This window comes from Ostrea edulis, chromosome 1 (assembly GCF_947568905.1).
Source record: "Ostrea edulis chromosome 1, xbOstEdul1.1, whole genome shotgun sequence".
In the NCBI taxonomy this organism is placed as follows: domain Eukaryota; kingdom Metazoa; phylum Mollusca; class Bivalvia; order Ostreida; family Ostreidae; genus Ostrea; species Ostrea edulis.
This window is the reverse complement of record NC_079164.1, coordinates 55,896,591-55,915,477: the sequence shown is the minus strand read 5'-3', so window position 1 is coordinate 55,915,477 and position 18,887 is coordinate 55,896,591. Positions and strand designations below refer to the sequence as shown.

At 34.6% G+C, this 18,887-nt stretch overlaps 1 protein-coding gene across 1 annotated transcript; it reads right to left on the bottom strand.

The window, feature by feature from the left end:
- Window positions 1-2,211: 2,211 nt before the first annotated feature.
- LOC125660907 (uncharacterized) lies at window positions 2,212-10,372 on the bottom strand. The gene is made up of 5 exons (XM_056154568.1): window positions 9,792-10,372; window positions 9,456-9,530; window positions 8,939-9,007; window positions 4,097-6,070; window positions 2,212-3,985 (listed from the first exon to the last, which is right to left on the bottom strand). The coding sequence occupies exons 4-5, from the start codon at window positions 5,645-5,647 to the stop codon at window positions 3,311-3,313; spliced, it is 2,226 nt and encodes a 741-aa protein (XP_056010543.1). The 5' UTR covers window positions 5,648-6,070; window positions 8,939-9,007; window positions 9,456-9,530; window positions 9,792-10,372; the 3' UTR covers window positions 2,212-3,310.
- Window positions 10,373-18,887: the final 8,515 nt, after the last annotated feature.

Below are 18,887 nucleotides of genomic sequence, written 5' to 3'. Positions count from 1 at the left end.
AATTGATATCCAATTCGTTTAGAATGTTCTATTTGTTCAGCTTTCTTTCAAATCAAATTTTGGCTTACCCAAAGTCCACAAATCGGATGAAATAAAACACGCAATATAGCTTCAAAATTGTGAATACATCACTTGTCTTAGACCCAAGGATTTGAAATTCCGCCCAATTGTAGGGGGGCCATCCGCCCCAACACAAAGACTTAGTAACTTGCTGGACATTATATTAAAACCTCTGTGTAATGAAGTCAACAGTTTTTCAGATGAACGTTTTTCTAAAGACTTTATTTTAGAGGCAACAGCACTTGTACTACAAAACAATGTTTTCACATTCAACAACAAACACTATCTTCAAGATAAAGGTACCGCAATGGGAACCAAAATGGCTCCAACATATGCCACACTTACACTCGGCTATTTAGAGGAATTATTATACCAAAAAGTTAAAAAATCATTTGCTGAACAATTCGGTCTATATATAAGACAAAACTGGAAAAGATACTTGGATGATTGCTTCATTATTTGGAACAAAGACATTACGGATTTGAATAAATTTAAGAACATTCTAAACGAATTGGATATCAATTTAAAATTCACAATGGATTACAGTACATCTTGTATACCATTCCTGGATGTTTCTGTTATCAAAAAGGAGGATAAAATAATTACAGATATTTTTTACAAACACACGGACACTCACCAGTATTTACACTTTTCGTCCTCGCATCCAAGACACACAAAACGTGCCATACCTTACAACCTCGCCAGAAGAATATGTACCATCGTTAGCGAAGAACCTACCAGAGAACAACGTTTAGGGGAATTAAATAGTTATTTACAAAAACAGAATTATCCAATCAAACTTATAAACGACGGAATCAAGAAAGCCAGAGAACTCAATAGAGAAAATCTTATCAATAAATCCAAAATCAATCCCACAACAAATTCACACATTTTACCGTTTGTTACAACATACAACCCAAGGAACTCTAATGTTACACCTATCGTTCGGCAACTCAACGACCTACTAAAAACAGATGAAAAAATGAGGAAAATTATGAAGAAATATACTTTTATCAACAGCAAGAGACAACCAAAAAATCTTAGGAGACTGTTATGTAAATCTAATTTTCAGGAAAAGTCCAACAATTTTTTTTTCACCGTTACCAAATGTGACGATCGGCGATGCGGAACGTGCCCATACTTAAGGGAAGGAAGTTCGTTCAAATTTAACAACAAGGAATTCACGGTAAATTCAGATATGACGTGCTCCACCAAAAAATTAATTTATGTTATAACATGTGCTGGCTGTGGAAAACATTATATCGGTGAAACTGGAACTACTCTGCGAACCCGTATACGAGTTCATAAACAACACATTTCAGCACCCGAATACAGAAAAATTAAAGTTAGTGAACATATAGATGTGTGTGGCCACGGACAATTCAGTGTATTTCCGTTTTATAAACTGTATACAGAAAATACTATTTCCCGACGAGAAAAAGAAAGACACTTTATTAAGACTTTAAAACCGGCTCTCAATAGCTTACTGTGAAATATGTTTACTGTTATTATCTATGACGTCATAATATGCTTAACGTAAAAACCTTTTCCTTTCATTCGTTTATGACGTCGTTATGTACGTGAAATGTTAGGACGCCTTTATGACGTCAGACCATTTCAAAACTATTTTAAAATGTAACGCCTGAGGATTATAAAATGAAAGCGCTTGCGTTAAATTTTTAACTTTGTGTACTGTTTATTCTATTTCTTTTAAGTGCATGTCTACGAGAAAACCATGCAGAAAGCTATTCATGTTAGGTTTTCAGTTTCACTTTCTTTTGTCATAATTATTCATTTCAATGTATTTTAAGACTTTTTTGAGAATTTTGTCAAAATCTGGTAATCGACAAGGTGTACAGTGCCTTATTTGGTTACCATTGGCAACATCATTTTACAGTACTCCAAATAAAAGTGAAAATTTCAAGTTTTAAAGTACATTTATTTCAATTGTTAAAAATTCTAGGAAGAAATTGATTACAGGTCTATACTTGTATAAGAGTGTGTGTCATATCCATAATTAAAAAATTTAAAATCTCAAATGAGGTAAAGGGAAATAACTCTTACAACTTCACAATGTTCTAAAAATAGAAATTTGCTATATAAATTCTTTCACCCATAACATCTAATACACAGTTTAGAATTTTTTTTTTTTAGTGTTTCTTAAAAGATCTTCACATGATGTGTACTCAATAAATTGGAATTTTTCGGAAAACAAAAAATAATAAAATTATGATAAAAATTGAAGTTACACGATTTTGACCATTATTTTACCATATGGGCAAGTTTTAGTCCATATAAAATCAATTTCTTTATAATGTTACTAATCCAAAATGTATTCTAATATTATTAGGCAAAGAATTACAAACATTTAAATATACAGTACTATAAATAACCGTTTTATATTAGTTTTTTAATTTTTTTACAATGTTCAGTAAGGAGGGATAACTCCTGTTTGCATTTTTTTCAAATATTCAATTAACAGGTAAACCTGTAATTACAAGTAATAATAATAACATGCTCTACACATGAATAATTAATGTAATATTATACATACACTGTAACATCCATTACAATTTAATTCATAAACTGTATAAAAAAAAATTCATTACATGTCGTGAATACATGTAATAACAAAATATTAACGCTAAACATTGTGTACATACAGAAATATGGTACACATCAGAAAATATAGAAGTTAATCATACACATGCTACTGTAAACATTTTCCTCACACAGTGTTCTCAGGTAACAATAGAACAATAAATGAAAACACCAAGTTACATGCAAGTATGTTTGTACACTTATAATACAAAATAATACACAGCATAACTTATTCTTCTGTAAAAACTGTGATATGAAATTTTCTAATAAGTAGCAAAACACATTTGATACTTTAATTTCGCATTAGAATTCAACCCAATGTCATATATCAGAACAAAATCATCAGATGTCTAAGAAAATATTTCGAAAGTAAATCTTACCATAAAAAACCACATTATGTTCCATATTTTTAACATTGAGAAAAAGAAAGATGTATTTCAAAGATTGCTTTTCCCAACAATTACTAATAAAGAATATAGGAAGTACACATGATTCACTACAGTGGACATTGTACATTTTTTCCAACAATTACTAGTAAAGAATTTAGGAAGTAATCATAATTCGCTACAGTGAATATTATACGTAGATTTTAGTGTAAAATTGCATATATGTACACATATATTCAACAATATTAAATGATCAAACACATTCACTTTGCAAGTTCATTGGCAATAGCTTGAACTGCCTCTTGTTGTTCTGTCGCCTGAAGACTTTCAATAATATTTTCCAAAAGTTCATCCTCTTCGTCATTGACCTCCTCCAACTTCAAACGTTTTACTTGGGAAGAAAAACTTGATGATTTCCGTGCTTTCACAACAAAAGAGGCAAACACACTTCTAATTTGCTGGTGTGTCAGCCATTCACTTGGGCCAAAAAGTCTTCTCCCTTCTGGATCCTTTTCTAATCGCATCTGTTTACTAACGGTATATGGATTGGCCTTTCGTCCAGTTTTTTCTCCTTCATAAATCTCAAACAAAAAATTCTTAACTTTGCTGGAAAATCGAGTACTTTTCCTCCTTTGCTTCAATGCATATGCCTGTGTTTCATACACGACTTCATCTTCAAGTTCATGAGTTTCTACTGTGAAAGTGGGTTGGGTGGATCTAAATTTTGTGCAAGTCTGCACCCATATTCTTTTTGTGGTATCCAGTATGTTGTCCTGTTTTTCACTGTCATACACATAATTTCCAATAGCTAGGTGGTTCAATAATTGACTTTCTTTCCTAAACTCTTTAACACAATCCGGATCACAACATGAGAACAAACGACTTGTAGATTTCTTCTGCCTTGCCTTTGTAGTGGAAGGTTTGGGACTTGCAACAATCTACAAAAAATGAAAGTGAATTATGTTTTGAAAATTGATGTATTACATTCAATGTTTGAATAATATCATCTGAATTTGTGTACTAAAAGGCAAATTAAACTCAAAACTTACCACAGCTTCTGGAATGTCCACCAAATTCTTTGTTACAACTTCAAGCTTTTCAGATGGTATAAGATGCTCTCCAAAACTGTATGACTTGAATGCCAGAATACCACTGTCCTTAAAGATGAAATTGTTGAACTGGCTGATTGGGAATTTCAATTGGCCTGATAGTGTTGGCTGAGTTTTCATGTCAACATCAATTACGGATGTTAGTGTGTTCCGGACTTCCCCATGACTTTCAAGAGCATCTTTCATCTCATAGACAGATGTCACATCATTTCCTTCATTCAGATGGTTCAAAATGTGCATCCTACAGCTTCCTGTGCGTGAGTCACATAAATCTTTACCTGACTGTGCTTCACTGAAATTGTACTCTTTTATTGTGATCTTTGTTTTGTTCCTTAGTTTCCAGAGGAATGTCAAAAGAGGAAGGCAGTGGTAACATCCTGCATTATCAGAACGCAAAAAAACTTCTTTCAAATGTGGATGACTCTGATGAAGCATCTGCAGGATATGGATAAGGATTTTGAAAACTGTGAACCACCCCTGTGTGCCATTTTGAAGAAGGTGTACATGTGATATGATGTCCACTGGTTCATCATTTTCTGTGTCATTTCTGTGTGCAAGTACACACGATACATGCCAACTGATACCCTGTTTTCCAAACCATTCACTTTGAGTCTCTCTGAATGTCTGCGGCAAGTATTTCATCGCCCAGTCCATGATTATGAGTGCCTGGTCATCCTTAAGATTGTTCACAATATCTCTCTTGCAGGCATCTTGATTCACAGTACGTATACAATGATCTCGCCAGTTCACAATTTTCTCACATGATAACTCTACATCGTGTTGAATTTCTTCCCTTGAATTTGCTTCACATTGAATACCCTTAAGGCACTGAGCAATTTCAATGGTGACATTTTTCACTTGTCGACAAGATACACAAGTCTCTGAATGTTGATGATCACATTTTGACTCTGATAAAGCATATTGTATACAGTGTTCAATACATGTGCTTGTCCTGCTTATATGTGTTTTGAAATCATTCTTCAGATGCAATTTCACAGCTTGTAAATGGTTCTTGAACTCCTCCACTTTTCCATCATTTAGCCCTAATTCAGATAGTTTCTCCACTGCTTTTACAATGGTGGAAATTCCAGACTCTCCTTCACTTGCAAGGTTGTCAAGACCATGTAGAGACTTCAGCTGTGATGCTGCACACACTTTCACTATCTTATAAAGAGTTGCTCTTGATGGAGGCACAATACCATTGTCCTGGCAATATGCTGTGTATGCTGCGATGAGTCTTGATGCAATCATTGTACGAATGACCTTTGGTATCTTGACTTCTAATCCCGATGAAAGTTTCAAGTGCTTGGAGCCAAAACCAACAGTATGGAGGTACATGGGAGCTGATATGAACTCTACAAAGTGTTGGATTCTTCCTTTTGAAATTCTGACACGTATAACTTTAGGTGGTGTGACATACTGTCCCGGCCAATGAGTGGCTGCATGTTTTCTTGCTACATCTATGTGGTGGATTGTTATTCCCTCAACCATCTTCAACAAAGTGACTTTGCTATATCTATTGGCAATGAGGGACAAAATCTGAGTGCGAGTTCAATGATCTGTAGCCTTCTTGTATGCCTCAATTACTGTGTCTGTCATAGAATCTTCACGAGATATTGCTGGAGCTTTATAACTGCAGATAACCTCATCAATGAGTTGTTCACTTTGTCCAGGAGCTATGATGTTACATATGTACTCAAATGCAGATTTAGCATGACGCACGTAGTAGGATCTTGTCGAGTACTTTAAGTCTTGCAGAGGTTGGCCGGCTTGAGAGCGTAAACATTCTAGCTGGCCATTTGAAAGGATTTGCATTGCATCATTGTATTTTTCTCTTAAAGATTTCTGCATATCCGACCAATTGGAAGCTGTTGTGGACAGAAAACACGAATGTTTCACTGTCTGACATCATATCTGAAAAGAAAAGAAGGCACATTGACTTGTGAACATTTACAAATGGCAATGAAGCATTGTACAAAGTTTCAAATATATCTGTTAAGCCATATAGAGGAATTGTTCACACGCTATTTTACATCCTCCACCCCTCTTCAGACCACTGTAGTCCCGTGGGGATCCAGGTTAGAATAGGTCCTCAGTGCCCCTTGCTTGTCATTAATGGGGTGGTCCCTCGAATGAGACCGCAAAAACCGAGGTACCGAGTCACAACAAGTGTGGCACGATAAAGACCCCCCTCCCGCTCAGGGCCATAAGCACCGAGCATAGGCTGAAATTTGCAGCCCTTCACCGGCAATGATGACGTTTCCATATGAGTGAAATATTCTCGAGAGGGACGTTAAACAACATACAATCAATCCACTATAACTTTTAAGAAAACAATCGGATCCTTATGTCCAACCAATATGCACATCTGCAAATGCAAATGAAGCATTGCACAAATTTTCAAGTCTATCCGATGAGCTATATAGGAGGAGAAACATTCACAAGATTTTGTGAGACAGACGGACAGACAGATGGACAAAAAGAACAAGAGGCTCATAGGCCATGTCGCTCACCTGAGTCACCTTGGCTCATATCTAAAGATTTTTCCTATATATTCGCATTACAAACTTTGATCCCTATTGTGATCCCAACTTACTCCCGGAGACCATGATTTTTACAAACTTGAGTCTGCACCATTTCAGGAAGCTTTCATGCAAACATAAACTTCTCTGAGCCAGTGATTTTTCAGAAGATTTTTAATGATTTTCCCTATACATGTATATTAAATTTGTACGTAAAAGTTTAACCCCCTACTTTGGCCCCATCTTACCCTTGGGGACCATGGTTTGAACAAACTTGAATCAACACTATGTTAGGAAGGTGTCAAGTAAATATCTGACCCAGTGGTTCGTGAGAAGAAGATTTTTAAATGACCCCACCTCATTTTTGCATTTTAGTGATCATATTCCCTTTGAAGGGGGCATGACCCTTCATTTCAACAAAGTTGAAAGCCCTTCACCCAAGAATGCTTTTGGCCAAATTTCTTTATAATTGGCCCAGTGGTTCTTGGGAAGAAATCGAAAATGTATAAAGTTAACAGACAGCCGTACAGACGACGGACAACAGACGATCAGAAAAGCTCACTTGAACTTTCAGCTCAGGTCAGCTAATAACAATATGTCTCCCCCTGAAAGGGAAAGACGTAAAAATATAAAAGCTCTATCTATAGTTGAGGAAATACTGAATACATCGGGTTTTTAATCATATAGGTCAAACTTCCAGGTCAAGGTCACAAGATCGCACACCATTGGATCATATGAAAGGTCTTTTCGTAAAGAATGCATACACAAAATATGAAAGCTCTAGCTTAAATAGGTCTAGTCAGACATATTTTTTTTAAAAATTCCTATATATCAGCACATAATACTTTGATCCCCTATTGTGGCCCCATTCCATCCCTGAGGACTATGAATTGCACAAATTCAGATCTATCTCTGTGTCATGAAGCTTTCATGTAAATTTCCACTTTTCTGGCCCTGTGGTTTTTAAAGGTTTTCCTTATGTACTTGTATGTAAAATTTTGATCCCATATTGTGACCCCACTCTACCCCCAGGGAATATGATTTTTACAAACCTGAATTTACATTATATCAGGAAGCTTTCATGTAAATTTAAACTTTTCTGGTGTACTGGTTCTTGACAAGAAGATTTTAAAAGATTTTCCCTATATATTCCCATGGAAAACTTTGATCCCCTATTGTGGCCCCACCCTACCCTTGGGGAACATGATTTAGCAAACTTGAATCTGCACTTTGTCAGAGAGCTACCATGTTAATTTGAACTCTCCTGCCCTGGTGGATCTTGAGAAAAAGATTTTACCTATATTTTAGTATGTAAAACTTTGATCCCCTATTGTGGACCCATCTTACCCTGGGGGGCTATGATTTTTACAAACTTGAATCTGTACTATGTCAGGAAGCTTTCATATAAAGTTGAAATTTTCTGGCCCGTGGTTCTTGAGAAGAAGATTTTTAAATGACCCCACCATGTTTTTGTATTTTTGTGATTATCTCCCCTTTGAAGAAGGCATTGTCCTTTATTTAAAAAACTTGAATCCCCTTCACCCAAGGATGCTTTGTACAAAGTTTGGCTGAAATTGGCCCAGTGGTTCTGGAGAAGAAGATGAAAATGTGAAAAGTTTACAAACAGTCGACACAGACAAAAGGTGATCAGAATAGCTCAAGGACCATAATTTCAACAAATTTGAATCTGCACTACTTGGGAAAGCTTGCATATTAATATGTTATAAGTTTGATTGAAATTGGCCCAGTGGTTCTTGAGAAGAAGATTTTAAAATGATGCCACAAAATTTATCTCCACTTCAAAAACGGTGTTGCACTTGAAAATGTTAAAAATTAACAGGCAGATGATTAAACGAACTGACGCTGGACAAAAAGTGATCAGAATAGCTCACTTGATCTAGGGTATGAACTTGGTTGGTATACAATCAAATCTTTTGAGAAGCTACTCAGGCCTCAAAAGATATAATCACATAACCAACCAAGTTCATATTCTAGTGAATTTAGTTCTTTTAAGATACTCAAACACTTTTACAAGATGCTACAAAATTTTCATTAATTTCTAACCAGCTTCCATTGAAAACACTTCATTTGAAAAAACATGAATCTTCTTTACCAAAGCATGTTTATGGCAAATTGGCAAGTTTGGTTGAAATCAGCCCAGTGGTTCTTGAGAAGTTCAAAATGTGAAAAGTTTACATATGGATGCAGGTGAGCTAAAATTCAAAGGATAACAGACAGACATAACTATATATATGTTCACCTTGGTCAAAATGAATTGATTGAGATTCCAAGTTCATTTCCTCAGCAAGGTTAACGGTGTTGTGGTTATCTGAAAATATACATGATTAATCTTACAATTTGTGAAAATTTAAAAGCACACATGCACCTTATCAAAGGCATATTTAGCGCAATGTATGCCTCGATCAGTCACATAAGTTGAATTAATATTGAATATTCCCTCATCGATTCATTATTAGTTGAAATATTATTTGATAAATGGATTTCTTCCTATAAATTATCACGAGTGATGCAAGCTTTGTCTTGGGGATCATAAATGTGCAATTGTTTTTCTTCCTACATATATACATGTACAGTTATAAAAAAGAATACCATCTTGCACAACAATGGATAAAAACCAATAACAATACTGTGACTCTAAGAGACCCAGTACTGTACTACATGTCATTTGCATAAAGACTTATAGAATATTATTACCACATGCAAATTAAGGAATTTAAATTTACATGTAAATATATAAATGCAATTATGTATCATACCATTGGCATCAGTGCAATCAAATTCTCTCCACTCAGTTGAAGGTAATGAAGTTCTGGGCAACTGCTGGATTCTGTCTATAAGTGATATTTCAGTGAATTCATAATGATTGTATATGTAGAATTGTAAGATTTATACAATTTTACTCCGGTTATCACTCGATTAATGAGAAAATTATGTAATATCCCCTACTCCATGACCATTAACAAATAACATTAAATTAATTCCTACAGTATTGTGTGTTAATGCCAGTAAATTTTCCCCATTATCAAGCTTTATTTATTAAGCAAACTTGATATCAACTGGTTATGAATTTAAACATTGTTAAAAACAATTACCTTTGATTTCTTCCACTGTTCCTTCACCAAGACTGAGGTCTGTTTTGTGTTTGGACATACATGTTCTGCATACAGCTTTAATGGGGGAAATTGAATCTTAATTCATTATTTATTCTCACAGATATATCAAAGTTCCTTTTACTTAAAGTAATGATTAAGAGTACCTTTTCCCTATTGACAAAACATGAATCTTTCCCCTCCCTCAGGAAAAAGGTCTATTCAATTGTACAAACTACATAGGAATGCATGAGAATTCTAACAAAAATAATTTTTATATACTCCAAGTCATTTCCTATAACCATTAAAGACTATAAATAATCAGTCAGGCCAAGACAAAACATATGTGTGTCTCCGGTTTCTCGACCCTACTTACCTTTTTGCTGCCTACCCTAAATATTTTATTGATGATATATATAAATAAAATTCATATTTAATTTTCTAACTGGAATTGTTTTCCTTTTGCATTTGAATTTCTTTGATTTACATTTAACTATGATTGGTCTTCAAAATGTGTCAGAAGTATTTGCAATGTATAAAGACCTGTATTGAAAGCATATCATAAAATAAGATTTAAAAAAAAATTGTAATAGAATAAAATGTTTTACCTACCAACCCTATCTGATTTTTTGGGGAGTGAAATAGGAAACACACATATGTGGGTTTTTTTCACCTAATCAGTCATAAATACTTTGTGATATACATTAATTGTCATCTTAAGATGCCCGACACCCCCCCCTACCCCCCCCCCCCCCCATGGAAGCTAATAATTGCATTTTATGAAAATATATTAAATGGGTAATAACATCTAAAAACTGGATAAAACTGTGAATCCTTTACATAAATTTACATCTATGACAGAGGTTAATTTAGATAGAATTTACAATAAATGTAACCAGTATTGTAGACATTACAAATTTGCTAGAGTTAGAAGGTCTGGCTTGTTTTCAATACACATCAGCCATTGTTGATTCAAAGAGAACTCTAAGGATTGAGTTGAGATGCAAAATACCTTACACTTGTTGCACTTTCACATATTTTTAATTAGTAGTCTACTTAACTTAAAATCTTCATAAGTTTAAAAAAGGTCACTTGTCAATTTTCATTGCATTTATCAGTTTATTCAACAAACTCATGCGAATTTTTTTTTTTATCTCATTTCCTTTAGGTCAATAAAATTGGTCCTAAAATAAATTTTAATAAACATACCTTCGCCTATTGGGACTGACTGTTGCAGACGCAGCCATAGCTCTCTACTCATAACAGCCGTAATGCCTCTGTCTGGCTTTGTTTTTGAACTTCCATGGAAAGGGTGTACACAAGATCGTTTACTTCTCTTCCAATAGAGACCTAAAGTATCTCGGTGTTTCTTGCAAATTTGTTTCTCGAATTGTGAAATGGTTACGGAATTTATACCTGCTCTGCTCAGTATTAGATGGCTTTCTGGTAGATCTATACCTTTACAGTTCGCATTTAGATATCTGAGATGACTAAATGTTGGTTTAACACAGTCTTTTATATGGTAAATCGTATTTATGTCACAGTTTGTACCGAAATCACATGCACCAGACGACATAGCTGTCATTTTCCCTCCAACGTAAACAATGTTTTTTTTAAAACCTTCCTTTACAAAAGAGTGCTCTTTTTCTGCAAAGGGAGATAATTCAATAACAGATTTTATTTGAATTTCAAAAGCGTATTCCTAGTTTATTTTTGTAAATCCATAAAATTCCTTTTATGACTTTGTGAAAAATATGATGTCCATTCAAATCGAATACTGTAAACTAAATTATATGCGTTGTATCAGACACACCACCGAATGTTTTATAGGCATGTAAAATGTCAAGTAAACTTTAATGAGAAATTCTCCAAGATTTCTCGTATATATCAAATCTTCTAAACAAAAAGAATCGGTTTTATGGATAGTTCTATCTGAGTATTCTTCACAGAAAACAGAGATATGCCGTTTCAATGGGTCTCTATTTGGTTTCGGGAGTCCTTAAAAGTGCTAATTTTCGATCAAAATTATCCTTTGACAGAGGGCTAAAAATAGATTGGGGATTTCCTGAATACGGGGGTGAATCAACTTGTGATACTTTCACCATAGATGCTAGTGATAATAATCTTTTAAAATATGTTTAGAATATCCCTAATTCTTAATGTGGCATGAGTAACATATTTTCATTTTTACATGGTTTTCTCGTAGACATGCACTTAATATTTTATACCGGACACTGATTTTTTTTAAAACACAATTTGGAGATATATATATATATATATATATATATATATATATATATATATATATACACAGTACACGACACGAGTTTTATGCGTGTTCCACGCAACGCGGTGGAACAAATTTGCCCCAAACGCGGTGGACCTTTAAAATTGTCGGCACCTTTGAAGTCCTATTTTTCCGCGCGAGCTAGACATTGAAGTCCACGGAGGATCTCCGTGGATGTCACCTGTACCTCCGTCGATGCCACCGTGTACCTCCGTGTGATAAAACAAAGAAATAATTTCCGAAATGATTCACCCAAAAAACCTTTTCGCTTGGCCAGCATACATGCCCTCACCCCATTACTTATTTAGAAATTAGCTATAAATCATTCAATTCTTGTAATTGTTGTTTAATGATACGTTGGTGTTTTCGGTTCATATCCGTATGTAGACTTCCCTGCAGACGTTCACACCTTTTTATGTAACGCCTAAATTCTCGACATGCTGTATATAAACACCTGTGTTATTCCTACCACTCGTCGGTACATTGTTTCACGGCACGTGCAGCACAATTTCACCAAATAAAAGAAGGGTCATGAACAACGACAATCACATGCCAGTAATTTCAATTTGATAAACAGCAGTTCAAAGAAATGTGTACCATAAACAATAGTTTATTTTTACGTAAGGTTTTCATTGTAATTAGGAATATGTGATTAAGGTCAGCTATATACATGTACATGTTTACATTGGATATGAATTTCATTATGTACTCAACTGTGAAGCAATGTGAGCAAAGAATCAAATTTTTATCACTTAAACAAATAAATATTAAAACTATCTTTACTTTTAAACAAACCTTTAGAAAACTCCGTACTTTCATTAGGAAAATTTCATTAGAATGCCCATACTTCACATTAATAGTAACACGTTTTTTTTAAAGGTTTTTTTTCTAACTTGATAAATACTTTATTACACGCATATATTATTTACTAAATGTATATATAACAGCTTTTTGTCTTTATATTTTTATATACCATTGCATAATGGTGATGAGATCCAATAAATTGAATTGAGTACATGTAGTCTTGAAATATCACAAAGTAAAGAGTTGACAACGATTGAAATAAAAATGCAGACGTTTTCTCGTTAATTCAGTAACTCAATAACTTGCGCGTCTTCTGAATGAAAGTTGTAAAACAAACGTACTAGGTTTTGGTCAGTTATAACATAATACGGGGTAAAATTCATCTAATCTCCGCTAGCAATGGGTTTTGAGTCAACTGTGCCTTCGTGCACGAATAATCTCGGCTAACGAAGATGAAAAAAAAACCAATTTTTTATGATTACCAATGCTCTCTCTCTCTCTCTCTCTCTCTCTCTCTCTCATTATCTAATGCATCTAAAGATTAAATTAAAGATTTTAATAATCGATAGCGTATATGAATAAAAGCAAATAATCGTTAAGTCATTTCTGTTTATATTTATATTAGTTTTTTTTTCATGAACTAGTTGCATTTGACACCGAGGATTTACATCCTTAAATATTGATTGCAAGCACGTAGAATCGGAGAGGGTGTACTTTGAAAACTTGAAAGGTTTTCGTAATCGGACAATTTAAGCACCATTTTTGTTGTTATTTTATTGCTTGTCAAGAAATTTACACAACTTAACCGGCAACATACCCCTTCTGATACATTGAAAAATATAAGTAATGTTAGCACGGGGCTCTATAAAGTTCAATCTGCAGTTTGGTCATACTTCGTCATTCAATAACTTATTCAAAATATAAAAAATGTTTGTCGGGTTAGCGGTACTATGATGTATGACTATAACAATGACCTGTATATAACTTGTACATTCCATGCAAATTCGAAGGGGTTTTCGCCTCAGTAGAACAATGGGAGTAAGCTAATCCGTGTATTTGAAATCAACAGAAGTGCTTAGCTTCTTGCGGAAAGTGTGAAATATATTGGGTCGGCGTAAGATACCCGTGATCTTAGACTAGATCTGATATCGCACCGACCCAATATATTTCACACTTTTCATGAGAAGTCAAAACCCAAACTAGCTAACCGTAATTTAGTTATACTGTGAGAAAGACCCTAGGAATTTGCATGGTATATACTTATTATACAAAAATCATTGCATTATCCAGACACTCCCGATGAACATTTTTTTTTTATGAAAACCTCTATCATAGTACATCGAACATAAGTCTCGGTCAAATGTAATTAACTCGGGATTTTAAAAATAAATCATTCGATGGTTTGCATTTTTGCTTCTATTAATTACGTAATAAATTAATTCCAATTTGTTAATCATCGACAATGTTCTAATTTCTATATTGGATAAAGTTATATTTGTCAAGATGCATATCAACACAATATGATGGAGGTAATTATGTTAAACAGCGCATTTGTCACACACACACACACACACAGAGAGAGAGAGAGAGAGAGAGAGAGAGCGAGAGCACATCGGTAATTATTAAATATCCCTATCACATGTTGTATGTTTTTCATTTACTGAATATACTAATTCGCATTCAAAACAGGAATTGCCTATAAGTACGCATTATTTAAACATAGAATTTAAGAATATTTTAATGAAGAAAGAAGACTAAAAGAAAAAAGTCAAAACCAGGTTTTCTTAAAAACATAATATATAGTGTTTGGTATCGTTGGAATCGGCTCAATATGCTGAAAAACAATATAAGTATCAGGGGGGAAAATATTGACATTTTTTCTTTTCTTAAAATTCCACCCTTATCTTGATTATTTGACCTGCGGCACATTTTCACATCTCCCGCAAGGCGCCCGTGGCCAGAACAAAGCTCTTAGCAGCTGTGTGTATTCGCAAATAACACACACCGTGGAACACGGAGGACACGGTGTATCTCCGTGGATTTTCCTCCGTGGTCTTTCCACGGTGGGGTGTATAAAACTCGTGTCGTGTACTGTATATATATATATATATAACACCAGCTGAGTCCTGGTCTCCACACAATCTAATTAAAATTAGATCTTCCATCCGCTCCCCAGTTTTCGATACGCGACGTATCGAAAACTGGGGAGCGGATGGAAGATCTAATTTTAATTAGATTGGGGCTCCACATCAACAATCACGATTTTCTGGTGTTATTTTCATATATTTGGTGACGACCCCCCCCCCCCCCCCTCCTAATATTTTTTACAGTAGAAGTGACCGCTAAAAATGCAAGGTTGAATTTGCTACATGACTATTTATGTAAATCAATTATAACAAATCTAGTTCATAATTAGCGAATCTTAAAGCTTTTAAATATAAAGTATAACTTACAACCAACATTCCTGTAACATATTCAATTTGTGACAGGTGAACGAAGACGACTTAAGTATGGAGCTGTGCCTTCTGTTTTTGACTTCAAGAATACCAGTACTACCCAGGAATCTGACAGAGCTAAGCGAAAGAGGCTGCGAGAGTCTACTCAAGATACATGTACTCCAATGATTGAAGACCTGCCCATATATATGGATGAATTGATTGTACATCATGAAGTTGTCGTAGATCAGTCATCTACAAGTATGTCCACATCCATGCCAGAAGAAATGTGTTCAACTGCTGAGAAAGAAATCCAGAGTGACATACCTACCTTAGGTAGATTTTCAATTGAAGGTATGAAACTGGACACTAAGATGCTTTCTTATTACACTGGTTTGAATGGCTATGACCATTTCATGCTTCTCTTTAATATTCTTGGGCCAGCAGCTTTTGACTTGGATTACAAATGTGGCTTATTAAGTCCACAAGATCAGCTGTTTTTAACTCTGATGAAACTCAGACAAGCAAAGGAAGATGTGGAACTTGCTATGCTCTTTAAAGTTTGTGAATCTACTGCTTCTAAAATCGTAACAACTTGGATTAACTTTTTGTATTTTCAATTAACAGAGTTAGAGGAACAATTCTGGCCTTCTAAAGAAATCATTAAAGAACATATGCCAACAGATTTTGCTAAAAAGTTTCCTAATACACGCGTAATATTAGATTCAACCGAGCAACCAATTCACAAACCATCAAATGATGAGGCACAATCCAAAACATGGTCTTCTTATAAACACAAAAACACGTTGAAAACCATGGTAGGTGTAACTCCAAATGGAGCAGTATCTGATGTATCCTCTACTTATGGGGGCTCTGTGTCTGACAGACAAATCATTGAACACTCTACTCTGCTAGATGTAGGCAAATTTGATGCTGGTGACAGCATTATGGCAGATCGGGGAATTCTTGTTCAAGATTTATTTACGAATCAGAATGTTTTTATAAATACACCTACGTTTCTCAAGGGCAAAAGCCAACTTGACCCCGAAAAAATAGTTAAGAGATAGGCGAGTTGCCTCAAAACGTATTCATGTAGAGAGGGTAATTGGGCTTGCAAAGAGATTCAAAATTTTGAAACATGAGCTACCAATGTCAAAAATCCCTCTAGCTTCCAGAATTGTGTACATTTGTTTGATGTCAAATTTTAGGAATTGCATTGTTGATAATAAGTGCTAAATTATGTGCCAGTAGTATATCAAAATGTGCATGCATACATGTCTAAGTTTAATAAATGTATGCCCTGCACATACAGTGAATCCCTTGAGAGTTGTGTTCATATTTCTGTTTACAAGTTTTAAATGTATCGTACATTTTTTGTATCCTTTATGCAACATGTGCTGTCAATATTTAAAGGGGTACAAGGATCTTGGTAGACATATCAACTTTTAAATGTAAAAGCTATTTACCTTGAAAGAGTCAAAGTACAATATCTTTTTTTTTAAATCAATTTAAAAAGTTTAACATTTTATATAACCAACATCTATGCATTGTTAAATGTATATTGTCAATACAGAATATTTCATATCATGGATATGCAATGTATTTCATCTGAAATTGATTGGCATTCTGAGCAGAAACTTAGGCAAAAAAACATAAAGAATCATTTGTAGACTCTTATCAAATCATGAATACAAAAATAAGATTCTGTATTAAAAAAAATATCAACTGTCTCGATAAATCATTTGGAAGAAACTTTTACACAAGTTTGCATGTATGCTTCCACTTTACAGCAAGGATAACAAATATGGCATGAAAAATTTATCATAGAATACATCAAGCTTTGGAAGAAGAGAATTCTGGCAACATTCTAGATCAATATGTACTTTCTGGATGAACAAATCTTTGAAAGTGTATACAACAAAATAGCAAATTTGTTTTTTGGCAATAAGCATTTGGCCTTGTATTTGGAAAAAATATTTAGAGGTGGGTTTCGATTTCATTTCACCAGTTACAGAGTCCATTGTTAGAAATGGGAAGTATTTTCCAGGCTGAATCTTCTCAAAGCGACCAGCAAAGGGGCATTTGACTTCAATTAGTGCATCAGTGCCAACGAGTCCATCCGGTGATGCCCCCAAGTAAGGTCGATCCATATCAACAAAGAAACCACATCTTTGAACACCTTGGCCGGTCTCTCTTTCAAAGGATCTGTAATGAGAGATAAAAATAAGAAAAGGCATATAATACCTGTAAATAATAATTTACTGATTTGACCAATGCTTAGATAGAGCGTTAAGATTTACAAACCAGGTCTCTGCTGTACATGTGATTGTCTGACTAGCTCACACTAAACCATACCTAATAGCACGTGTCTCGTAGGTACGTCCATGGACTAGAGCTTCACTGCGAAATACAGCAGCAGAAGGCTAGTAAAGAGACTCGCAGAGTTTCTGCCTATTACGCCTGTCTTTAGCTAAACAGATATCTCCAAATCTTGAGGCTGTGATCGGCCATGATCTCTCCTTGAACCAATTAATTGAGCTGGCTTGTCCACGTGTCTGATCCTCAATGGCAACTACTTTATCTGCTGTAACCTTTAAAAAATTGTATATTAACAAAAACCATATATCGTGTACTGTGTTTTGTAGTATAAAATTGCATGGTATTAATAATACATATGAACATGAGAAAAAAATCCTTGCAATCAATTTACATTGTACATTATATCTTATTTTAACACATATACATGTACAACATTTGCACAAATGTCATAAAATTTAATTTTGTTGAAATGCAGTTTGAGCCAATTAACAAAAGACCTACCTCAACAGCTCGTTGAACGCAATACTCTCTGAAGGGTCTTTCCAAATAATCATGGTCCAATACTGCTGCCTAGTGAAACAAAAGGTGTTACAGTTTGTTTGTTATTAAACATTTTATTTTATATGTGCAGTTTTACCCATCACTACTTACTGCTTTAGATTAACAGATTTATAATTTTAAAATCAACATTTTATATGTATTACTAATATGCTATAAGTTCACTAGCGAGATACTTTTGGCTTGACGCTGCTTATAATTAGCGATGTACAGGGACATTCAGTGAGATTCTTACTTGTGCGAGTAATGCATTTTCATGCTTATGTTTACCTGAATATTTGCTTTCTCTATGAGATATCTGTATGTCAGATTGTCTGAGGTCTCTGCACAATGGTTTAAGACCATATTGCGAACCCTATCCAGGTAACCAGCCACACCTTTTAGATGTTCAGGGCGGTGATCATTTAAAAAATCATCAGTCAGATTCCGCTTCCTGGGCAGATCTTCAGCTTTGACTGGTGAACCTATATCAAAATTTGAATATGTTAAACATGTGGAAAAAACACTGGAAATAAATTATTGTACTTGATTCAATATATGGTCATAAACTATTGCTTCTGTTCATGTACATGTACAATTAGTACTACAATGTATATTATATCCACAAATGAAATGTAATACTTGCCCTTGTTTTCATGGCTACGCCAACAATGCCTGTAAAGAACAGGGAATCATCTTCCTTTAAATATGACACAG